Source organism: Diorhabda carinulata, chromosome 5, assembly GCF_026250575.1.
Source record: "Diorhabda carinulata isolate Delta chromosome 5, icDioCari1.1, whole genome shotgun sequence".
NCBI lineage: Eukaryota > Metazoa > Arthropoda > Insecta > Coleoptera > Chrysomelidae > Diorhabda > Diorhabda carinulata.
In genome coordinates, this window is record NC_079464.1 from 8,577,892 (window position 1) to 8,605,174 (window position 27,283).

At 33.0% G+C, this 27,283-nt stretch overlaps 1 protein-coding gene across 1 annotated transcript; it reads left to right on the forward strand.

The window, feature by feature from the left end:
- Positions 1-542: 542 nt before the first annotated feature.
- Positions 543-27,283, forward strand: LOC130894016 (hemocyte protein-glutamine gamma-glutamyltransferase-like). The gene is made up of 12 exons (XM_057800526.1): positions 543-712; positions 6,157-6,368; positions 9,194-9,330; positions 12,397-12,532; positions 14,285-14,468; positions 16,434-16,654; positions 16,747-16,953; positions 17,282-17,501; positions 21,301-21,508; positions 23,183-23,360; positions 26,587-26,747; positions 26,860-27,283. Exons 2-12 carry the CDS (start codon positions 6,176-6,178, stop codon positions 27,145-27,147), a joined length of 2,133 nt encoding a protein of 710 aa, XP_057656509.1. The 5' UTR covers positions 543-712; positions 6,157-6,175; the 3' UTR covers positions 27,148-27,283.

Genomic DNA, 27,283 nt, shown 5'->3' on the forward strand with positions numbered 1-27,283 from the left:
TTACAAAAACTATTTTACTGAACCAGTTTCGTTAAACTTTTCACTAACTTACTGACACTAGACCTTGTTACGAGATTTATATCAGCACATCAATAAATTAATCAAAGAATATTCAAATTGAACGAATTTATTCAATCGGAGACATCTAAATGTACAATATTTATTGTAGCTTTGTTGGAGATACTGTCAGTGTAGCTTTTATTTCTTCATTTCTGGTAGTCATTGAGTACACCTTGTGGTATAAAACTTTCCTCATGAAGTTCTCCTACCCCTACTTCACATAAAGCTGTGAATGATAATGGAACTTATAAAGTTATACAGAGGAAAACAAATTTTCAATTCAAGTAAAACAGAATCATGGATGAAAGGGTATATTAGAAGAAGTGGAATATCATTTTTGGAGAGAAAATACAAAAATAAGAATATGTTCATGTTCATTTCCCTGTATACTTTTATTATTATTAACAATAAAGTGTTAATTTAGATATCCCGTGTACTATCAAGCAAATTACCGACGAAATCCTGTCCGCTATCATATTCTCAGTAAACATAATTAATTTTCACTCACTTCAGGTTAAATTTGTGGGTTTTCACCGGATATATTTATACTCAGGAAATAATTAATGAATTTGATTAAGTATTAAATTTATCATATTAAGACTATAAGTTATTTTTGCGAAGAGTACGGTTGAGTGAGGGTGATTTTTGTGAGGTAAAATATTTTTGTATTATTTGATAATTCAATAAAAATAATCAAAATTTATCCAATGCTATACATACTCTACTTAATATAATCACCAAATTCTGTAAAAAAATCAATACCTTAAGCTCGAAGAATAGATTAAAGTTTTTTATTGGATCATTCAACATATCCTTGAAATAAATTTAAATATTCTACAAATAAATTTGGAAAACTTTTTTTTGTAGTTGGTAGGCTTCAAATTCTCTAAATAATTGGTTTTTCGATTTAAAATTATCGGACTGGAAACAAAAATTGTTTGGCAATTTATTTTTATGGGAGGAATTTGAGGACATGCTAATACTAGAATGCATAGTGTTAAATTCTGATTTCAAAAAAAGTTTACGTTTGTAGATATGTTTTGGTTTGGACCCGGAATAACTAATATCAGGTGATTCGATTCTCACTTTCATCCAACCCTCAATCACAATACGATAAATTAAACATAACAATTTTCATCTTTAAAAAATTAGAATCTTCTTACAATAGAGTGAGCACCTCTAAAAAGTTGTCTAGAAAATGAAAAACGACCAACTATATTCTAGTCAGTGGAAACAGTAATATTTTCCAGAGTGCTGACACTTGAACTTAACACCATGAACAGATTAGAGACATTTGAGGTATGGATCTACCGAAAAATTTTGCGAGTACCATAGACAACAAAAAATACGAACGGAGAAGTTCTGAAAAGAATAAAAAGAGAACGTAAATTGCTGGGCACAATAAAACGTGGGAAATCAGCGTACCTGGGACATATAGTACGTAGCGAGAGGTATCATTTGCTTCAACTCTAGATAGAAGGAAAGATAGAGGGAAGAAAGGGATTGAGCAGAAGGATGTCATGACTCCACCATATTGAAAATTGGACGGGGATCAGACCACAGAAAAATCAATTTATACCATCAGAGAAAGGATAAAAAGGCCAGTGATCGCAAACATTCCTCAATGGATAGTAAAAGAAGGAGGACAAACATCCATCTCCATATCCTAATTGTACTATTGTATTTACAGAATGAAGTAGTCTTACATCTTTTCTAGTTCAGTTTCAATTGAGCAGTCTTATTATGAACCGCTAAAAAGATGACACCCGAAAATGGTATGAATAAAATTCATTCAAAACATGAATTCGTTACACAGATTCTTAAAAAATGATCTGTTGATATAAAAGATTTGCTCGAAGTGCAAGAAATACCTCAAACTTGCCAGGACTAATTGTACCATCGTCGAGTTAAAAGCGATTAATTATATGCAAGCATTCAATAATTCAATAAAATAGTTATTGTGTTCTCACCTAATATTGAATTTTTAAAATAAACACGGTCATTCTTCAATTTATTTTTATTTCCATTTTATTATTTATCAGTCATATAAGTAGATTTTTATAATTAAAAAAATAAGTTTAATGAACGAAGATAATCCCCAAAGTACCTAGTCTGGCCTAGATACGGCGGTAGTTGCTTGAAAAATACCACTGTATTAGAAAGTGTACAATCTATGCAGCATAAGTTCCAAGTTTAAAGACGCCATGTTGTTTAGGATTTGTTTGGCAGCCATCTATAGCGATAGTGATACAATACTAAAGGCGTCAGCCCAACGAATATCAAAGCTGAACTAGATTCTACTCTGGGTGAGACTGTTCCTTTGCTATCAACAGTAGAATTTTAGTGGGGCTATCACTTCAAACCCAAAACAAAAGAATAATCAAAACAATGGACTGAAAACGGAGAACCGGGTCCAAAGATTGCAACAAACGTTCCATCTGCAGGGAAGATCATGGCGTCGGTTTTTCGGGATGCGCGTGATATAATTTTCATTGACTGTCTTAAAAAAAAGAATTGTCAACGGCGAGTATTATGCGAACATTTTGCAACAATTGAGCGTCAAAATCAAGCAAAAACGGCCTCATTTGGTTAAGAAGAAAGTGTTGTTTTTTCAGGAAAATACACTATCACACACATCCGTTATTGTAATGGCCGAAATTAATGAATTAAATTTTGATTTGCTACCTCATGCACTCTATTCGCCAGATTCAGTCCTCTCGGATTATTTTCTGTTCTCAAACTTGAAAAAATGGCTCGTTTGCCAAAGATTTTCTAGCAATGGAGAAGTAATGTCGGCAGTTAATGGCTATTTTGAAAAGCTTGACGATTCTTATTATAAAAACGGTATCGAACTTATTGAACTCACTGGGAAAAGTGTTAAAAGAAGATTATGTTGAAAAATAAATTTTTTTTCAGAATTTTTCTGTTTTGCAATTTTATAAGCTTAAAAATAGTTTTAGAGTTCACAATTTTTTAATTCACTTTTTCATTCAATCCCTGATGAGATTTATATCCCGTTCGGCTGAAAGCTTATACAAATGATTGATTTTACAAAAAATTACCATGAAGTTTGTAAAATCAAATTAATTGAGATTACTATTTTTGAATGAAAATTTTCCACTTCGTAGTCCAAGTGACAACGAATTTAATATAAGTGGTAAGTTAAATAAAACTTGAGTGTTAATTGGTTTATTTAAAAAATATTTATAATATTAAGAGATTAATATTTATTTTGAAAATGTCTCTCATAGTTGAGTTAATTTGATATCGACTGATTCATTCATTAATTTTGGATCGTGCCTCACTTTTCAAAAAAGGATAACTAGAAACTTCCTTAAGCATCTACAACTCTTCTAAATTAATTTTATCTCAAAATCAAGCTACCAAATCATACTACTGTTTTTCAAACTGTTATGTTCATCATCCTCGATTTACTATTTTTTGAAAAACATATGTGTTGGTAAACAGCCCAAATAAATTATGACTGTACTGTATCGAGACTTAATGCAAAAAATTTGGGAGTGAATAGATGACATAGAAATAATGCTATGTAGTAAAAATTTTTTTCTCAATACCTCAAGAGTAATTGCAAAAAGAAACATAACATATAAAAGAACCAATATTTTCACAGGGATCTTTCCTTGATGGTACTGCATCTGGACCAGCCGTCCCTGATTTGAACTTAATGGTCCATGTCCATAGGATTTCTGACTCTGTAATTTCCTGATCCAGGAAATTTCCTCATTTCTGATGTGAGATTAGTCCGTTAGCTACAACAGGGAGACTTCCGAATATGTCCCTTTACTCAGACTCTATTGACGCAATGTCTCCAGGGTGGTTTTCCGTCTAGGGTATCACGCGCCAAAGCCGTTCGATCAGATCCATACAAACATCGGAGGACTTTATATTTGAATGAACGTTCGTGGTTCATGTTATTGAAGAATGGGGTTATACGGCTTCCGTTTACTTTCTATTTGGGCTTCCCAGTTCTCGCTCCTTTCTCACCCCCTCTGTATGGCGGTCTAAATTAGTGAACTGAGAGTAACGGAATAGTATTCTATCATAAATATTCTATCATTCATTGTTGTACTCCTCAACATCTGGATTTGGACTATGACGAGTATCAAATTTTAAGCATCTACCTTGATCTCTAGGGCTTTTGAGGAGCGAAAATTCCACTTTTTTACCCCTTGTTTCTTTGTGGGACCGCGCGTTCTCCAATTGTTCGAGAACGTCTTCGCGGGCCTCGATGCTATATTCGTTTCTCAATAATTTGAGGAGTTTTTTCATGGGGGTATCGAGTTTTTCGTGTAAATTTTCCTCATTACAATATATGGGGTGTGCTGTCATACCATGTTTTATAAGTTTATTTACGCACGGATCAAATATGACCGTAACGTAGCGTTAAGTTTTATTACAAAGACACAAGACCATAGTTTGTGAAGCAAGGCCTGTCGTTTTTGAATTATAGGCTTTTGAAGCTGCGTAATCAGAGCTTATATTTAATTTTATTTTTTAAATTACACATTTGAACTTTATGAATTTTTAATGGATGATTACGAATGCCTATGAAGTATGGAATAAATAATTCCAAACTACTATCTGAAGGCCAGGGGCGGCTCATGATTAACAATACGTTACTTTCACAGGGACAACCAGTATAATCTTAAGATAGTAAAAATTAATTTTTTAATCGATTTATCAACATTTTGAAAAAATGTTTTGTAATTATTTATTGAAAATACTCACAGAAGGTATACAGGAGAAAACACAATCAATCATTTCTAATTGAACTTCAAGATTCTGGCTTATAAAGCCACAATGGAAGTTTATTGTATTTATCATTTCGTACTTTGTGTATACTAGTGTTATATATACCAAACTTTCAAGATATTCCCATAAAAATGAATCCATTGTATTTAAATCAAGGGAAAGTGATTGTCATGCAAATGGAACTCCCCGAACCATACACCTATTAGGAAAAATATGATTAACATTTTTGACACTATTCACGAAGTGGGGAAGGGCTCTATCGTGCATGAACAACATGTCTCTGCGAATGTCACATAATATTACCAGCTATTCCTGTCCACACAAAATCGATGTTGATTCTAACCGACTAAATTTTTCTGCATTTCAATTTTTTCCTTATGTAAGTACCACAATGTTCAACAGTGTGCAGTTAATTTAGAAATGGTTGATCGTGTTTTCAATAAAAAATTACAGTTTATGATCATTTTTTTATAACGGTTTCTTCAGCGTATACAACGACCTAAAAACCTACATGTCTCCTAAACTATGAATTTTATCAAGTTAAAAAAGAGTACATACCTTTTTGTTGAAAAATTGATGCTATCTTTAGATTGTATAGGTTGTCCCTATAAATGTTACGGATTGTTGACCATTGGAAATGAGTCATCCTTGGCCTCCAGATAGTAGTGTAGAATCATTTATCTCATCAAACATACGGACATACACAATCATCCATTGAAAATTCATTAATGTTCGAATGTATAATTTAGCAAATATACTGAAATATAAGTTCTTATGTCGCAACTTTAAAGACCTGTAACTCAGAAACTAGGACGCATATGAGCAATTTTTGTCACAGCATCATTTCCAAGTCATCTACACACTACCGAATTTTTTGCATGGTGTTAAAGGTGACAAACTAATGACAACTGATGCGCAATATAGAAGATGGGTCTACGAAATAGCAAATCTAACAGTAATTTCAGAGAAGATAATGATGACGATAGTTGCCGAAAAAGTAATGGAAACGACTATTAAAGCAGCTTTCCTTAAAAGGACAATAGCTCTGACTGTTCCAAAAAAAGTAGCTTGACTATACGCCGTGACGGATATTGAATTCTACCACCTTGATTTATCCATGTTTTTTGTTTATACAAATAAGGCTTGCAAGGAGAATAGCTTAAACTGTGGGCCAAAGACCCAATCTATAGGGGTCTCGTCAGCAAATCGATTAATAAAAAATTGATTCTTCAGAAGATAGGTCCACCCGATCTGCTCCAGTATTATAATCAAATCACACAGAAGTGACAAATCATCACATTAATATTTATTCTTTTATTTTAGTGAGCGGCACGTAATCAAAATGGCGTTAGAAGTTGAAATGTTTTATTTATATCCTAAGGAAAATTCTAAATCACACAAAACCGACCAATATGAATTGGTTAACGAAGAAGATATACCTGTTCTAAGAAGGGGACAAAAGTTCACAGTCGCCCTTAGATTTAACAGAGATTTTGATGTTAACAAAGACATGGTTAAAATTGCATTCAACTACGGTAATTATCGTTTTATTGTTACTTTATCGCGATATACCAATTATCTTATGAATATACAAGTAAAAACAGTCCCGCACCCAGTTTCTACTATGAAACTATGAAAAGTACCATAACTACGTAACTGATTTTTGGATATACAAAATGGTTTGGCCCTAATACCCGCTCAAGAGTCTCGAGACGCCTCCTAGAGGCTCTCAACACGAGTCTTGGCGAGTGAATCTAGCAAAAATGCTAGTCATTCATACTTTCGATTTATTCTATCAGATCTCGTACAAAATGGACTGTTTCAAGATTCATACCTATATTCATTTCTTTTCTCAATCCATTGCACTTCACTTTTATCCCTGTGAGGAGAACTTTCAAAAAATTGTTTCCTGTTGATATAAATACAAAATAGTGATGCAAAAATCGTTGTTCCATTGCATACCTGCATTACTGCAGTTCTATTATGTTAAATTCATCCCGTCTTTTGCTATTTTCTCTGCGAGTGCTATTATTTCAACTAAATAGTCATAGTTCAATCGAAAAGTACGTGGAATAGTAAATCATACTCGTACTAGCGTAGTCGGATTGACTTATAATGATAATTTTTGAAGGAATTATATTACTATAATATCCTCTATTTTTAATATATTTATAGCACAATTTTGGTTGAGCAAATAACAAGTATTGCGTGGGACGGTATCCAATTCAAACTATAATTACGTAACTTGCAAAAATTCTCCTGATTTTTGGATCTACAAAATGGTTTGGCCTAATACCCACTCAAGAGTCTCGCGAGGCTCTCAACATGACTCTCAGCGAGAGAATACAGCAGAAATGCTAGTGACTGCGTTAAATACTTTATACGTCTACTAATGTCTTGCTTTCTTATCCTGTGATAAGGACTGCTTGGATTTTAGTTAACTTCCGTTAGTATTCAGAGATTGTTCTTACTTAGGTTGATACATTCAGCAGATCCACTCTGCATTCGCTGATACTTGGTCAGCTTATGTACATATTTTCTAAGAAATCATGAATCTGAAAATCACAAGGACCTACTAAAAAACTTTGGAACTTTTTAAAAATATATATTATGAACTTATGTACTTAGATTTGTTTCCGGACAATTTGGGTACTGTGAGTGGCGAACAAGCTGAGAGGTCATTTCTTCGATGGAAAAGTGTTATCAAGGGAAATGGAGTCCAGGAATGATAAAAGAATACATTAAAAAGGCATTCCAGAAACTAAATATTCACAAAAATTATGAGCATTCATTCAATATTTAGTAATAATATCTCTATATGTTGCTGTTGTATGTACTTTTTAAGAAAATATGTTTCGATGTCACAAGGAGACCTGATGTGTCAATTTTTTTTTCATTGACCTATGATTGTGGTACGTTTATGTGACAAATAAACGTGCAATTCAAATCTTGAGATGTTCATATTATATTATAAGGGGGCCCACATTTGAGTTATTGTTATTATTCGAAACTTTATTAGGGTAATAGAAGAAACTTACTTATTATTCGAAACTTTCACGAATCTCCATTGAAGGAGATGACTAATATGCTGATAAAGTCAAAAACAAGCAGTCTAGTGACCTGAACATTGGACAAATGAGAAATGCGAAACTCTGAAACCTTTTGGGTACAATAGGACTCTTTATCTCCTGAGAATGAATAACTGCAACGAATATGGAAACGTCCATATGGAATATTTGATTTTTTCGAAGTAAAAAATGGATGAGAGATGTTGCATGCAGTATATGAAACGAACCGACGGTAGAGATATTGACGAATAAATTGCAAAGATGTAAAGTCTTGGAAACATGACCCTTAAAATATTTCTTAAGAGAATACGAGAAAATATGCAAAATTATTTTCGAAAGAATCAGCTGTAACTGTTAGCTTTCAAAAATATATGTGTAAAATTTTAGTACAGCACTAGTGAAGGATTAAGGGTTTGGCGTGACAATCTTATAAATAGAATAAGTTCGTTCGGTTTGTCGTCCTCACTTATCGACTGTATCAGTAGCTTTCTCAAAGACCGATCCATTCAGGTCACTATCGATGAACACACCTCGCAAAGGTTTGATATCAACTCAAGTAGAGATGCATCTGGTCACTTACTCTCTTTCTCTTGTACATCAACGATCTACTCGACATAACAGCAAACTGGATCTACATCTTCGCCAACGATAGCACATGTTAATCAAATCAGCTGCCTCATTTGAAAAAGCTGCCTCATTTGAAACAGCTGCCCCATTAAATATCCAAATCTATAGGCAGCAACAGATCACCGCCATCAATACCGATCTTCTAAACATTCTGGAGTGTGGAAGCAATCTAAGTTTAATGCAGTGAAGATTCTAGCTGCTATTTTTACAAAGAAGGCTGACACTGGAGCTCAGGATTTGGAACTGTCTACTATCTACTAGTTTAGCTAAGGCACACAAACTAGGAGCTCGCTCTTAGAAGAAAAAGCTATATATCCAGCAACAGCTACTTATCCTTTACCCAGGCCCAGATTTGTCCAACTGTTGAATATTGCTCGCCCATCTAGAGCTCGGCTTCCAAGCATCCTCTGAGGACCGATGCTCGATTCAATACAGAAGAGAGCAATTCGACTTATAGGTGATCCAGAGTTAACAAGAAACTTGGGGAGCTAAGACCAGATGTGGCTTATAAATACCGAGTTCTCATCCAGACGTCGAGAACGTCAATACACATATTCCTCTAATACTAAAGCTAGAACAGTTCAAGATCAATATCCATAGGCATCTCCACACTGTAGACACTACTCGAATTTAAAATAATATGAAGATGTCAAATAAAATTTTAGGTCCAACACCACATCCTATCAAAGGTACTTCTGGGGTACTTAGACTTGATCCTTCTAAAAAGTATTCCATTGATAATAAGAAGCCATTTTGGTTCGCTAACGTTCTGGATGGGAAGGAATCCAATTTTATGTTGGAGGTAAGTGTAGATTATTTTATTAAAAAAGACTGTTGGACAATGCAAGTTATGAAACTTCGTCTTCCTAATAATTTGTGAAACGTTATGCAACTTCAAAAGAATCGAATTTACTAGGAATTCGCATGAGAAACAAGTCAAAATAAGGTTAATTGGAAAAATAGTATCAAGTTTTAATACAGAGAGTGCTTTCTAAGTAATGTCGGTTTCCATTTATGAAAATGTCTCTGTCTCAAGGTCGTAACTTGATAAGGCTAGTCTCTAATTATATGAAGAGTACAATTGCTTCACTATCTTTCAATCATTCTCTTTTTGTTTATTGACAACACAGTACTTTTTCATAATAAAATGAGTGGAATTGAAGGAAGCGTCACAGTTGATGAGAGATCGACACATCGTTGATTCAATCGTTTCATTAGAGGAGATTTCTCCATACATCGACATTTAAAATTATTATTTGAGATCTATAAAAGTTGTAGAAAAGTGCTACACTAATTAACCGAGATGCAGGTGAAACGTCAAGTGGAAATGTGTGAACAGTTCCTTGTCCTGTCGAAAGATGATCGTTTTATTAGACGAATTGTGATAAGCAATGAATTTATCTAAACAATTCGAACATGGATAATCGTTAGTTAGACAAAGGGCAATTACCAGAATGAATCCGTCGCAAATAGAGGTCGATTAGAGTGGAAAGTCTTGTTGTGCGTCTAGTAAAATTATGAAGGTTGAGTTTACATCGAAATTATTCCAGATGGTGGAGCTATCAATGGCAAAGTGTATAGTGGACAGCAGATGCGAATATGAGAGGTTTTATTGGGTGAAATATTCAGGTTTAGTTAACCGAAAGTGGATTCTCCTACAACACTACTAAATCACATACTCCGAAAGGGAGACCAAAGAACATATTTTCAAATAAATGACGAAATTTTTATATGGGAATAAATTTGAATCTAAGGGAGATGTTGGAAATACATTGCGACCATTTTTTTACCAAGGTGTCAAAGAGCTGGCTGAACGTTGGGTTCAAATATTATGGTTTTCTTTTTTGTATGATTATTTGATAAACAAAAAAATATATATAAAAACTAATAGTCCTTTCCCCTCATAGTTATCAATAATGTTAACTTAAACAAAATAGAGAAACAGAAAATGAGTTTTTGTTATGTCCCGCAACAAAATTATGTAAAATACTTTTAATTACAATATAGGATTAGCTGTCGATATTATATACTGTATATTACCATAAAAATAATCAATTACATTGAGTTGAAATATTTGAATTTATATTTACTTCAATAAACACATAAATAACCACAGAAAATATCTGTATGATAGTTTGTACGTAACATAAAATAATTTTTGTATAAATACTTGTCATTACAATCAATGTATGATCTCAATTTCTTTTAGATCAAGAACTGTCAATTAATTCATTAAAATCTTTTATTGGTCTACTCCTTATATAACATTTTATTGCAGTCTTCAATCTTTTTGCCACATTTTCTTTTTCCTATATCATCTGGTAGGTTGTTATATAATACAGTCCCCAAATACAAATAATTTCTCTGTTCAATATATCTCGGTTTAAATATTGTCTTAAATTGACGTGTAAATGATATATTTGACCTGATATTTCAGCTTCGATGTTGAGTTTATCAGTGGGATACTTGTTGTTTTTGTTCAGCAGTAATATCAAAAATTTATTTTGCGAGATTTGTAGTGCCTTATAATGTATTTTTGAAACACCTCCAGTCAAAGAGAGTGATACCACATACTCATCTTCTTTGATAACATGTTCAACACAGTTTTTCTTGGCGATCTGTAACTAGAACTTTCTTTACGAGTTTTACAACCTCTTTACTCAGTTCTGGAGACTGATTACATTTTCGTAAATCCTGATTTTACGTTTGCCCTTATTAACTTTATAGGGTTGCATATAGGGCAAAAGTAAAGAGGTAGTCTCAGAAGGGTATAACCTTAATCTTTGCACAGTCAATATAATAAATTGTCTCTAGCTTCAGACCTTCAGTAATAGTAAGCAATTCTTTGTTTGTTGGGCCTTTTTTACGATCACCGAAAGGAATAGGAATATTTTTTTCAGGCATAAAAGCTAAAATTTAAGCTTTGTTACTACTACTATCTTGAGGAGTTGCTGCGAGTGGTAGGAGGCGTTGTCTATAATAATTACTGACTGTGGTGGAATGTTAGGTGTTAGTTGTTCATCAAACCACGTTTCAAATAATTCTGCTGTCATATCTTCGTGATAATCAGCTAGACAGTTATTAATTTTTGTAGCTAATATTAATGAAGCATGAGTCACCAAACCGTTTCTGCTTCCAGCGTGTACTATTATAATGGTGCATTCAAACATCAATTTCTACTATTGTCAACCCAAGCGAAATTTAATACATCGTGACTGTCAAACCAGGTTTTATATATGATAAATTATGTGTCTATTAGAACTCCGGTAATGTTTTACCTGACGCAAATAACCTTGTCATCGAACGATCCTTGAAGATTCGGTTATCGCCATCCGTTTAATCAGTTTTTTTTTTGTTTAAAACCTCATGCTGACAAAAATTGACGCAATTTTTCTAAACTGGTATATTTGTATTCTGGATAAACTGCTACATGTTACATTACTTCGAATGTCAAATCATTTTCTTTGATTGCTGAATTGCTGTTTGTAAATCAAATCTTTATTATTAAATCTGTACATGTCTTTATTCTCACTACACCGTACAATTTCATTGCCTTTTTTCGCCCATGGTCTCAAGAACGCCATATTTTTATTTATTAAGAGAAATTTATAAACGCCAATGCTTATTGCAAAGTGCCTGGCAGGAATATTTCGAAGAAATTGTGTACATACAGCTTCGGCCAACACAAATGCATTTATGTTTACGATTCGATGTTTTCATTGGTAAACAGTGGAGATGATGAGTCCACGTGGATTGATGGTTTGTTAGATGTTTACCGAATTTTATACGAAAGGTTAACATAATTTTTCATTTTTTAATTTGGTATAAGTGCCGTGCGTATTTAACTATATTATTTAACATATTCTAGGTATACTCTCCACCTAGTATTCCAGTTGGTTTGTGGACAATTAGGATTGATACTGCTGTAAAGACGTCAAATCAACCATCAACAGTTTTTAATTACGAAGGAGATCTCTACTTCATTTGTAATCCTTGGAATTGCCGTAAGTATAATTCCTTATACAGGATAAGCCATGAGGAACTTCACATAGTTCTACCACTTGGGAAAATATCATGAAGCTACTAGAAACTGGTTATAGTGCAGTACACTACTATGAAGCTTTTGACTGGTATTAGCTAAACTTTCACGTCTGGCTTTAGGGATTTGTATTGTATTTTTGTACCCTGTATAATATTTTTTTAAATGCTATAATGAATTTTTGAACTACATAAATTACTAATGGAAACGACATATGCAACAATATTGTCATACTCCTATTAAGTTTTAGTGACGATCAAATCTTGATAAAAATAGAACAACCAAAAAGTCAAAAATCGCATAAATTCTGCAAAATGTGTAGAAGTCTACTGGGTTCCATTTTGAGAATCTACTTTGAATTATTTTTATTTTGTTGCAATTATTGTATTTTTTTTTATTTATGCATATAACATTTGTACCAATCAAAACTTAAATAAAAATTTGACAATTTTGTCGCATATGCCAGTTTAGTTGGTTATTTATGTAGTCTGGAAAACGTTCATTGCATTTGAAAAATATATACAAGGTGCAGTATGTATTCAATATGAATCCCTGATTCATTTTTCCAAAGCCGATCCTGGAATCTCTAAGTTTAACTAATACTAGTCGAATGCTTGATAGTAGTGTACTCCAAAATTCAAAATATCTTATAAGCTGTGTGAACAATATGTGAACAATTAAAATATATGGTAAATTTCACAAATCACCTGGTAAATTGGGAAAGAAAAAGAGTTGCTACTTTTTAGTAGCCTCATGATATCTTCCCTGGGTGACTCTATACATGATAAAAGTATGTAGAATATCATATTTCGATCCAATTTTGTGAAAACATTCTTTTAAGGAAATACTCTGATCTGCTTTTGCTCCGTCGCCATTTGTATAATTATATCAATTACTACGTGCATCTGCAGTCATGTGATATTCTTGGTCTTTTTTAAGTTTTGTTTCGCTGTTTTTTTGGATGCTATTATTTTTTGCTTAATAATTGTTTCATGTTCGAGATCCCCGAAAAGATCCGTTTGACAAATGTAAAACTTTAATAATTCGCAAATGTTGGCAAGCTTCATGAAAAAATAATATTTGGAACCAACATTCTATTATAACAGATTTAATATCATTGAATCTCAAAATAACACCCTTATAGTGAAGAAAGAGGCGTTCACACGCTAAATTAGACAGAATTGATAAAACTAGAATTCAGTGACAAATCAATGAACCAAATTCGTAGTGGTAATCAATGATCTCGCTAATTATCGGTTTGGCAGAATAATATTGATTATTTCATTTTTAAGTCTATCTCAACCACAATGACTAACGGCCACATGAGCTGTTTCGATTATAGAATTTCATACAGGTATATTCAGCCAGTAAACTCTCTCTGTTTTGTAAGTAAGCAACGTCATGTGTAATTAATCAAAAATAATAACGAAACTTCATCCAACCGAGCATTTTTTTTTCATTTGTTTCAATAAAAAAAGTATTACTTTTGTTTGTTATAAATTTATTTTATAAAAAAGTTAGTCTTATATTTATCCTGTTGAGACAGTACGAAATCTGCCGGGTCAGCTAGTTGAGTATAAAAATAAATAATTTATTATTCTTGTTGGTTATGTTCGTTATTTTCTGTTATTAACTATGGAGATTTGTATGATTGCTCTAAATTATTCTGCTCAAATATAGCTCAAATAACTAATAGGGTTCCTATATAATATTTCAGATGACCAGACGTATATGCCGGAGACAAGATTGCTGGAAGAATATGTTTTAAATGATACTGGTAAGATTTGGGTAGGACCTCTAGGTACATCCAAAGGAAGAGAATGGGTTTTTGGACAATTTGATACCTGTACTTTACCGGCTATTCAGTTGATGCTAGAAAGATCTGGACTTGCTTATATCAGGTAAATCATTTCCATTACGGAGTTCTTGAAATTCTGATTCTTATTTTATACAATTTGTTCACTCAATTCAACTTCTCTAGAATATTATTTAAAACAATAAACCTCTTGTAAAGAATTTTAAAATTATTTTCTATTATCGTCATTAGTAGGTAAGATATCCTGTTGATTACACTAGTCATCAGTGGTTTTGTTTCCCTTGATAAATTATTTATTGAGGCCAAATTAGTTGGCACAATTTATGAAACTACCAATGATTTTGTTGGATTTCCTCTCATTTGTTCTACATAATAAACATCGAAAAACAAGAAATGTTCATATTTGCTCCAAAAATCTAAAAGTTATAACCTTACTTCCCCGACTTGAGATTTTTCCTCAGGATGTGGTATTCGGCTCAGTTGAGATATACAAAAACCTGATACTCAGATATAGTGAGCAATTAATATTAAGGATGATATCTCGGAAAGGGGCTGCATACATTTTGTGATAGAAGACCCATCTTGTTTTTATACGAGCAATCACCTCTTGACTTTTGTCGCATGAATTTAGAAAGATCTTGTATATAACAAAATATATCACTATCATATCATAAAGATAAGATACATATATAAGACTGATTAATTAGTAAATGGAACAAAGTTTTAACACGTGATAGCTTAAGCTAAGGATACATTTTTAACACGTGTCGTGTTAACATGCATTAACACGTGTTATATAAATATCTAATACGTTATTTTAAATAGATCTATGCATATTATTGTGATATGTCGTGAAAAACCGACAGCACGCGTTTTCAATATCTACGTTGATCAGATTTTCGTCAGTGTTACAAAGTGTTGTAGGTTATTCACCACCTGTGCCGAGTTTGTTCTGAGCGTGACTGAAAAGTGCTTCCTTAACTATATAAGTTTCCGTAATATATTTAGAATTATCTTTATGTTAATTGAGGTACAATTTATAGATGAGGTACGAAGGTGTGAGTTTTTGTACAATTTTCGAAGTAAGGACTACCGAGACCAACGAAAACGACAGTCGCAAACCAATACTTTGTTTCAGTAAATACTCAAGGACGTTTCTTTCACAATGCATGAATTAATTTTACAAATTCATAAAATGTTAATCTTCTTTTCCAAAAATAATATTGTGTCTAGTTTTGTGATAATTTTATACTCGGTTGTATTTTGTTGTTTTCTACCTTAAAGTTATTAAAAGTCTTTCCTCTGGAGATATTGCTTCTCTAAAATTGGTATTTCGCTTCTTTAATTTACTTTCTAGTAAATTGTAAACCACGTCGAATTATTCCTTCTGGGTCATCCTGATATACATTTTACACCTGTCATCGTCATTACTAATTTCGGGTCACAGAACATGATATTCACCACATTCGTGCCTACGTTGATTTATTGGATGAACACAGTACTCCCTGGATTCATATTGTTGCAGTAACCGCAACCAATTCCTCTTCTTCATGTAACCAATCCATCTCTTCTTGTAGGTGCTCCATTATATTATAAGCTCGGGAGGATTGTGAGTGTGTGTTGTGTGAACCTGAAGGTCGAGGATACTACTTAATAGGTTAAAAACAGCAAAATGTCAGCTGGCACACACGTGTCTTTAGCTTTAACTAGATTCACTTGTGTTGCCTTCAAAATAATTAAGAGCAGCTGTTCTGCACGGGAGGGGATCTGAGAATGAGGATCACGTTATGTTTCTATGTACGCAAGAATTTCCAACTAAAAATTATTACTATTAATCCAAAAATCATAAAAATAAGAGCGCATTGATCACTGAATAATAAAAATTTTCAAAAATATCCAAGGCAAAATATATTTGAATAATCCGAGAGCTTTGTTATACATTTTATATCTTTTAAATCTAATATTGATAGTAAAAGCTTCTTATTCTTCTATGAACTCAATTTTATAACTACTTGACGTGACGTGAATAAGAAAATTTATTTTAATTCAGTCGAGGAGATCCTATTCGATTGACCAGAATGATATCTAAAATGGTGAACAGCAACGATGATGACGGAGGTATTTTGAACGGCAGATGGGATGGAGACTACGACGATGGTACTGCACCATCAGCCTGGACCGGATCCGTACCTATTCTACATGAATATCTGGAAACCCAAAGTCCAGTAAGCTATGGTCAATGTTGGGTGTTCTCAGGTGTCTGCACAACAAGTTAGTACATCATTTATTCAAAATTTCTATGATGTTTAAAAACCATCAAAACACATACATTGTACAAGATACATTATATTATCAATTTGTAGTATGCCGTGCTCTGGGTATTCCATCAAGGGTAGTATCTAACTTGGTATCTGCTCATGACGCGAACTCCACTTTAACCATCGATAAATATTTCGATGAAAATAATGATGAACTACCTTACGATCCCAATAACCCATCAGGAGAAGATTCTATTTGGAATTATCACGTTTGGAGTGATGTATACATGGCGCGTCCCGATTTACCCGTGGGTAAGAACATCAATTTCTCACTATAGATTTAACTCTCGCTCACTGTTTTACTAATAATTGATCATTCTATTCCAGAGGAATGGAGTTAGTGAAGTTTCAAGTTATTCCAGTATTAGTTATATGATAAGTTTATGTAAACTCATCACTTATTATAGTCAACTTTCAATCTACTACCAATAAGCTGATAACTTAATTTCTTTTTCGAGTCACTGATAAAAACTCGAAGTAGATTTGCATGAATATATTTAACCTCCTGAATGCTTTCTTAACAGTTTCTTTTGATTTAACGAAATATTATCATCATATGTGAATAAATTAACTTTTGTAGGCTATGGTGGTTGGCAAGCTATCGATGCAACTCCTCAAGAAACGTCCGACGGCTTTTTCCAATGCGGCCCAGCATCTCTCGAAGCCATTAAAAAAGGGCAAGTTGGATTCAATTATGACGTTGGTTTTATGGTGGCATCAGTTAACGCCGATCTTATGCGTTGGAAAATTGATCACTCCAATGTGTTGGGATTCAAGAGAATTTATTGCAACAAATACCAGTAAGTGAGAGGTGGAGAAAGCAGCAAATTAGAATATGGATAAAATATTCTTAAAATTGAACGATACATTTCCACATAAGGATAGTTTCAATTCAATTTATGTTTTCTTACCTATTCCTTTGATTCAAATGCTTTGTCACTCTACTATAATAATTTTTTCAATAATATGATATCAGATACATGTTAATTTTTAAGATCCAAGTAACAAGTTGAATTAGAATATAGCTTTTGAAGTTTGAGATGAGATTTTGCTTGTCTTTGAACAATTAAGATATAAAATTACGATCAAAAAATTTGTTCCTTGAAAAACTATTTTAACGGATAATGATTGGACAGTCAGCAGACATCGAAAACCATATTAACCACTAAATCATTAAACCACAAAAGGTTTACATCAATCACATTCTAAAACTATGCAAAAAATGTCCAAATGTGAAAGATGATAATTTATTGGATAATATCGATATTTGATAAAAGAAAATATTTAAGAATTTGAATAGAAGTTAAAATTAGATAAATACTCCAAGAATATTCCAAGAAAAGACAACTGAAATTGCACATTTAATTAACCAACTTACACTGATCGATCGATAAGAAGTTAATTACCAACTAACATACCTATAGTCCAAACCCGCCCTTTCTAGAAAGTACCTTTTAAAAATCGATGCCTTGATCACTCTTCTATGCCACTCACTCTTACTACTACATTCATAGGTTTATTGGAAGTGTCCGGTTATTTTTTCTCTACCTTCAGAGTAGTGCTATGCACTTTGCTTCTTGTTTTCTTCTATTTCTCGTTAGGTGTGTGTTTTTTGAAGCCAGTAGAAGAGGCAAATTCTTAGGCGGATTATTGAACCCTTCAATAGCTAATAGCTATTCTTTCTTTGTGCTTCTTCTTCTTGATATCTAGACTGATGATCGTCCCCAGAGCTGTTTTCATCAGCGGGAAGTTGTAGTGAATCCTCATGTCTTGAAATTTCCTCTTGGCACTGTCATTCATGATTTTGTCTCTCTTTTCCTCCCACGTTATATTCCACGATATTCATGTTGTCTTACAGTGGTTTCCGTTTCTTCTTGGAAAAATCGCTTGAATCTCTCTCATTGGTACGTGACGTCTACGCGTTATCATCGCCGGTGAGTGCTCGTGATGGCAATGACAGTGTCTTCTGCTTAGAAAACATTAAGGTGTTATCAGTCTTGATGTTGAAGTGCACCATGAATTGGAAATCTCTTTGTGGTACTCTTGTCTACACTTATCTCAAATCAGATCTAGTCCTGTTGCTTTTGATCCGCATAGTTCCTGATGGCTTTAGAAAGCTTTTATTATATTGAATAGCAAACCGTCGTAACAGATAGGTTTGAGAACTGATAATCAAGACGATTGTTCCACTGAATTAATAGATAATTAACGGAATTTCTCAGCAATGAATTCGTTTGAATTCATGCAATCGATTGCGCAGATGGCTAATAAACTGTATATACAGTGGATGATTAGATAGGTAAGCAAAATATCGATGGAAAGTTTGCTTCGATTTCTTGAACTGCACACACCATTTACCATCATTCAAGGTCCTTGAAGACAATGAAGAGATGGTGTAAAATGCTTGTACTCGATTTTTATATATTAGTTAGTCCTTTCATTTAACAAAACAACTATTTACAGCAATGGAGACAGACATTGTTGAATTATCACATTGCAATATGAACCAAAGGAAAAATTTGTAATTGAACGACTTCCATCCAAAACTTCCAATATTGAATGTTAGCAGGAGATTTGAGGTTATTGTAAGATGCCACATACAAGAGAAAATAGTTGGGTTTGGGTACAGACAAGCATAAGAAGTGAAAGGATGATCAAATGATAAAATTATACGTTTTAAAGTACCCATTTGAGATATTTTACATTGGTTGTTATCTATTTTAGCACAGACAAAAATTATTTTCTGTTTTCTATAAACCGTTGCTCAGTATTATCAGCTAGAAGCTTTGTTTTAAACAGAAAATGGAATTTATAATGAGGTCAATTAAATCGATGTTGACGAAATTTCTGCATGTTATGTTTTTCCAAAAATTACTACTACGTAAAATTAAATAGGGCGTATCCAATTGCAAAAGTACAAGCAGAAAAAGTACCTCAGGGAAACAGTTATACGGTGCATCATCAAACGACATAGTGTGCTTACTTTACTTCATGTGTATTTTACCGTATAGTGGAAGTGTTTCGTTATATCTTTTGTAGGAAATATCATAAATGAAAATATTGATAGAATAGAGTTTCACGAATTTCCCTTTGTATCAAAAGTTTTCCGAAATGACAGAAATTTACTGTACCATTATCAAATATTTCTCTTTTTACTAATGTATATCAGAAATATCAGTTTTAACTACGGAATACATTTTCTTGGCACATTCTCAAATATTAAGTAGCAGAAAGACAATGACATTTCTTGATTAAATTGTCATTTTTGCTTTCGAGATATTTATAAAAGTATGGAAAACATCAATGGAAAGCTTAGAGTGACCTCAAAAACTGAACACATCTTTTATCTTTTTAGCAACAACTGTGGTCTCTGAAAACGTTAAATTGGTTATACTAGTTTACACGCCCTCTATACTCAAACTGAAAGTTGTTATTCATCTAAGTAGAATATCCAAAAAAAATTATGCAAAAATTTTGTCACGTCTGGTTTAAGATATATTTATTAAATTAACCAAAATATATAATTTTGGTATTACTACATGAGAAAAAATTGAAAATAGACCAACAGAAATCTCTTTACACGTTTTCATCATCAAAAACATTCGACCTTCAATTTTTGGTGAAAACATTTCCCTTGTTTGCCACTCATACATTCTAAGTTTTCAGGGAAAACCTCATGAATCTTTAATGACATGTTCACTCCCAACTCATGAAAATTGTCCAATATATCGGTAAGAATTTCTTCGTAATTTCGATTTTCTTTCTTCCCAAAACATTTTCCACAATCACTTTCAATGTCTTCAAAGATTTTTCATTCACTCTTTCAGTTTTCCCTCTGTAATGTTTGGGAAGATTTTTTTTAAGTACCGGAAATCATCACTGTTTTGCTCAATTTTTGTTCGTAAAAAACGTTGTTTCTGTGTCTAGTAGAAATAAGTTCAATTGCTGTAAGCGGGAACCAAGAAGTTCTGCTTTAGATCTTGATAATTGTAAATCACTCATAAGATCATTCCACTCGGCCTGGTTAATTAACTGTGGAGTATTTTCTTGAAGTGAGTAGTTTCATGATCACTAGAAATCGATTTGAATTCAACATATCTTTCATTATCATCTAGTATATTTGCATTCGATTTACCGGGACACACTGCATGTGAAAGAACTTTTGAATGCAATATAAGCATAATAGACTGAGCTTCGGACGTGTTTAATACTTGCCCTTGTATTTCCAATTCAACAGTAACAATCAATTTCATGATTACCAGGTTCTCTTCATGATATTGGTGACCCAAATGGAAAGTGAACGTTTTCTCTAGATGACCCCGGAGTAACACGATTCTACAGCCACTTTTTATCTTGATTTGCAACAGAAAATTCAAAATATTGAAAAACTGCACTTTTTAAGGAATCTACAATGTGTGTTCTTTTTTTTTGAAAATATAAACTGTCCACACTTTTAGGTTTAAGTATAGATTAACATATTTATATATTTTTTAGGGTATAAAAATGTTCAATTATGTGAACTAGTGTCATCGAAATGCTCATTATACAGTACAAAAAAATTTTTTTATTATTTTTTTTAGAGTAAAATTCTGTTTCCAGTGTTGGTCGATTCATTCTAACAAAACAACCGTTTATGTATGATTACAACGGAGACAGAGATCGTCAGGATATCACATCGCAGTATAAAGCAGAAGAAGGATCTAAAGCTGAACGCCTCTCATTATTAAATGCCGTCAGAGGTACTGAAGCGGCCAAGAGATTCTACGATATGCCAGAGGAAATGGAAGATGTTGAATTCACTTTACAAGTACGTTTCAATTTGAATGATCCATACAGTGATAAAACCAAATTTAATGGCCTCAGCTTCCCTAGTCGATCTGTAGTGTTATTAAACTCCAATGTTTACAAAAATTGAATTGACTCTTATTGTCGAGATTCAACTTTATACAAAAATAGTGTAGTAATTCGATTGAATTACCAAAACAACTGGAGATCGGGAATAAGATAACCATCATATTATATCAGTAACAATTTTTTATCAGTCTCATATTGCTGTAACCGCGCCAGTAAGGCTTAAGAAGTAATCATTGATATAAGGGTTTTGGTCTGAAGAGAGAGAATGCGACACCCAACGCGTAGATAACTTACCCATGTATAATTCTTCAGTCAGTATATGGCAAATTCGTTCTTATGATATAGCGACAACCTCTTCTATATCTTTTACTATATTTGACTTGATTCCCACGGTCTTCAAGCAGCATTTTATAACATTTTCCGGTGATATCGCTGATTCGCCCAGGATGTGATCGGAAACTTATTAGACAACCCTCGTATTATCTTAAAAGACCTGATAAATATTGAGTTAGAAGCGAAATAATTCACCGCATATTTCAAGCGATTCTCTAGGAAAATAATAAAATGTATCTAACTATCAATAACATAAAACTAGGCAACTAGGCTGATCAACCAAACATCCGCTCTCAAACTTTCAATTTAATACCTCAACTGAATTCAAGTTGAGTAGGGTCTTTTATTCTATCTTTTGGTTGACAAAAAAAACTTGGAAGTATCTCTGAAAGACCGTGTGTTAAAATATTTCCTTTCTTGCATTGTCGGCACACAAAAAACGGTTAAAAACTTGTGAATCGGATTTGTGGCATGGCACGTTGTCATGATCAGAAAGAAAGTCATTGGCCCTTTATTCATGTTTCTTTCTTATCACAAATTTCTGCAAAGTTTTTAATTGTTGTTCTTGGAACAAACTTTGATTGCACTCTACCCTTACAAACATAGAAAATAATAATCATGACCTTGATCGACAGATTTGCTAAGAGTTATATATAAATTAAGACAATAAAACTACTGTGATATGTAGGAAGACGATCTTTTCATTCTATGTTACTGGGATCAAGATTTTTTATCGTTATCAAAAGACTTGAAATAATTTGGCACTTACTCGTCTCATTTTCAAATTATCGGTTAATATGTTTTGGAATTAATCACTTTTTAGGCACTTCTTCTCAACTTGAAACAAAACTTTATGTCAATGCGTTGTTTGAGAATCATATTTCACAACATGAACATCTCATTGGGGTGTGGAAAGCAACAGACTTTATTCGAAATAGATACAGAGGGGGTTATTGCTACTGGAAAGATTAATTAACATTTTTTTATCTTTGTATAATACTTGAGTTCGCGACTCAAAATAGCGCAAATTCAATTCAAAAATTCCTTTTCACAAGCAAACAAATCTCTCTTCAATTTGAATGTACTGTTTACACCACCACTATACCAACATTAACAATTACACTGTCTGCCGCGCATTCCTGAAGACGATAACTTGGTTATCGAAACGTGCGTCAGACAGTATAATTGTTAGTGTTGGTATAGTGGTGGTGTAAACAGTATATTCAGTATGCCAATATAAAAATTAGAGCTTAAAAATGGAATTTATAATATTGGTGAATTTTGTTTGTCGCAGGATTTGGATAGGATTAAAATAGGAGAAGACTTCAGCGTTGTGGTTAGAATAACTAACAAAAGTGCCGAGTATCGTCACATCAAATGTCAAATGTCAGCAGCCACTGTTTACTACAATGGAGTAAAAGCTCATCCGATCAATAAAGATGAGGGAGAGTTTAATCTCAAACCAAATTCAAGTGAGTGAATTCTTTGCTCATGAGTTCATTGCCATATCTTTTATTGAAAATATTCTTTAGAAAAATTACATTTGTCTACTTCACTTTCGCACGCACCTCGCGTGGTAAACTGAATAGTACTAATTTTATTATTTGATTGTCAACATTTAATTAGAATCAACATTGTTTGGTATTGACAAAACGCATTCGAATATATGTCGTGAAGCATAAGAGATGAAAACATAGAAAAAAAGTGGACATATGAAAACACTGTGAAAAACTATTAGTTTTTTAAGTTATATTGATCTCTTATTATTGAGTCGTTATATCCTCCACGAAATCTCAAAACCAACCACTTTCTTTATAGATACTTTAGTCAACATCTAAGATTCGACTTCATATAATAAGACCGAAAAGGGGCGCCATCCATGAAATACTTCACACGTTAAGGGGGTGAGAGGGGGTCGGCGAAATGTGACATTGTGTGACTAGGGGGTGGGAATTGTCCTAAATTTCGTGACGTCACATTTCAAAATATATTATATTCTAAACTTTAAGCAATTACTTTACGAAAACCTCAAAAACATATATGTGTAAATATAAGATACCAATTTATTGTGTCAACTATTCGCTCTAATAGTGTGACGCGCCGATTGCCTAGGCGCCCTTTGATAAATGCCGCCAAGCGCATTGTGTCTAGCAATGAAACAACGTCGTTCTTAGTTCTGCTAATTTATGATTTTTAGCTTACGAAATAAGTTTAGAAGAAGCAAAAAAAGTAGGTAGTATTAGGTAATCTTTATCATAAACTATATCATACAAAGCCTCTAATAAACACAAGCAATTGCATAAAAAAACTTCTTTGTGTGCATGTTGATGATGATAATGATGATGATGATACTATATGGTTGGATGAAAAAGATGTTGACACAACTAATGTTCCTGACATTAACAACCCAAATGACAACGAAATGGCTGCTATGCCAGTTAAAAATAATTTAACCCAGGAACGGTCCCTACTCTTTTTATAACTCGATAGATTTTATCTTAGAACTAGAGTTAGTCATTAATGTAAAAAATAGTATATTATATTAAAAGGATTAAAAGGGCATATTTGTTTACGAGCAATATTTGCAGTTGAGAGGCGGAGCGCAGCGCAGCCGAGTGAATGCAAAATTGTGAGTTATCATATTTGGCTCTTTCTTTTCTAAGATTGTTGTCGTCAAAACGTAAACCATAAATCGGGAGTATTTAAGTGTTGATCTTTTTTTACGCCCACCATGTATATTAGCCCAAGAAATGCGTTAATTTCCTCGATAACAGTTAATGGACAGTCTCTGGAGCGCGAATATGATTCTCGCATTATCGTTAATTTCTGATTCGTGAAACTAACAATTTTGCCAATGGCTTCGTCTGGAGAAAATAATTTCCAGCAATCTAAAGTATTACTAGCTCCTTTAACAATAACTTTAACACCAGCTAGTTGTGTTATAAGGTTGTGAAGACGTGTTTCCTTTTTTAGGCATGACCGATTTGTGTTTCTTTTTGTTTGCGCTTCTGTGACAGTAGCGATAGATCGAGGTGTAGTAACGCCATCTGATTGCTCAGTGTCAATATTATGTAAACTGTATTCAGACGGAGCATCACTTATGTTGTCGTCTGAATCCATGGGCTCTGTGTCAGTTCGAATTTCGTTATACCATTTCCATAGTTGCTCTTCAACTTTCTTATCCATTTCTAAATTGGAAATCCTATAAATGAAATGAAAACTTAATATTACTAAAATCTATACAAAAATATTAGATCAAACTTACCAAAAACATAAACAATTCACACCACAAAAAATAAATTTTTCTAATAAATTATCGAACGTTAGCAGTCGCGTGTGAGAATAATACTAAAAACTGCCCCTTCGGCCAACTGCTCTTAACTACATCAAACGCCAGTCTGCCATGCGCTAAAATATTGTCGTCTCCAGGCACTTCTAAAGTATTTTAAGCAGACTTGTCAAGTTTTATGAGCAAAATATCGAAATTGCTAGATTTTTTCTATCGCGGGTTAAAGGAGTGGTCTCCATGGTCTCCAGATTATTAAGTTGAATTGATATAATTCTATTAATATTTTTTGTTTCGTTAATTTTTTGAATGGATGTAACTACACGTTTTTTATTCTGTTAATTGTTTGATCTTAATTATATTAAAAAATTATTTAAATAGAGATAAAACTAATTTCGAAACCGCTGTTTTCATTCAATAATTTCCAAATATAATTTGCAAAATATGTGATGTCACACTAATGAGAAGAATAGTCTCAAAATGTGACCAACTTTGATAAGCACGGGGAGAGGAGCAGAAAATCATGAATTTCATGTGATGTAAATTATGGATCACCCCAAACACATAACAGAACAGTAAACGTATTTTCGTTCCTCTCGGTAGATTGAGGATTAAAAAGCTACTTAAAGAAAAACATTTTTAAGAAGCTAGAAATTTTTGAATTCTGAATATTTTTAAATGCATTTTAATGTAAATTCAAATTGTATTTATGAAATTTTGAAAAATGAAACCTTCTACTCTTTACAGTTCAGGCCCCAACCGCATTTGTCAAAGCTTCTCATAGTATTAATCATAAGTTTCTCCAGTCATATTTTTTTACACTTAAATGTCATCATCGCCATGTAGTATTATGGGTGCTGACTACTGAACCCTTAGTTAGAGCCTAATTAAACATGTCACTTATTCCCATTCAACATACAGTACTTAATCTGGGGGACTCTTCAATTAATTTAATGTTTAAGCTGTTTAAATAATTTAATTAATAACCACAATACGTATGCTGCAAAGGCATCAAAATTTTCTATATTCTTTCTATAACTCATTCACTTTAAAAAATTTTTATGGAACTATCAATGGTTTTTAGGAAACAATCCAATCTTAAAATTAGTTGGTACATTTATTTCCACAAGCAGCACAAAGTAAATGATTCCAAATTATTATTTCAGCCGTAATGCATTTGTCGAAACAGAAGAATAAATAAATTTAACTCAATGGTGCTGTTACTGCTACCACTAAATAGGGATCGATTGGTAAATACGATTGATTCCTAAAAGTGTTAGCTAGTTAACCCATTGAGTTTACTAGAGAAAGACAAATGATGCGGTACAAATCATGTCCCTCACTTTCAATAAACGGTTATGTCCCTATATCGAAGAATTGTGTAATATTATGGACACTTTTTCAAATTTTAGCCGAAGAGTTGAGGTTGAATGTAAGCGCCTGTGAATATTTGGATAAGTTGGTGGAATATTGTATTATGAAGATATATGCGATAGCATCTGTGACAGAAACCAATCAAACTTGGGCCGACGAAGATGATTTTCAGGTTATAAAACCTGACATAGAAATAAAGGTCAGTTATTCAATTCATTTTTAGAAAACCACTAACATTTTCAATTTGATGCGAATTAAATCAACTATCAATGTTTCGAAATAAACTTGAATCTTATTAACATTCATTTCAGGTTCCACGTACTATTGTCGTTAAACAACCAGCATCGATCAGCTTGAAATTTGTGAATCCCTTGAAAAAGAATTTGACTGATTGCAAATTCCATATTTCCGGAGCAACACTTGTCAGAAATCAAATAATTGTTCATCCTGATGTTCGTCCTGGTACTGTAATTAGAATAGACACGACCATTGTTCCGAAAACTGAAGGTGAACAGAAACTTGTAGCTACTTTTTCATCCAAACAATTATTGGATATAACTGGAACAGCAAAAGTGGATGTTGTAGCCAGAGAAGAGTAAAAATGAACGGAATCAGTTCATAATTTTTTCAATTTTTTTCACTATATATCCAAATATGTTTTACTTTAATAAAAATGTGGTAATTGTCGTTTGTTCAATTTAAATTTAAGCAACGATAATAAATATACCTTCCAAA

Coding starts and splice junctions, on each gene's coding strand:
- LOC130894016 (XM_057800526.1), top strand. CDS start 6,176: ATGGCGTTAGAAGTTGAAATGTTTTATTTATATCCTAAGGAAAATTCT. Junction 12,533..14,284: donor TTGTAATCCTTGGAATTGCC/GTAAGTATAATT, acceptor ATAATATTTCAG/ATGACCAGACGTATATGCCG. Junction 14,469..16,433: donor TCTGGACTTGCTTATATCAG/GTAAATCATTTC, acceptor ATTTTAATTCAG/TCGAGGAGATCCTATTCGAT.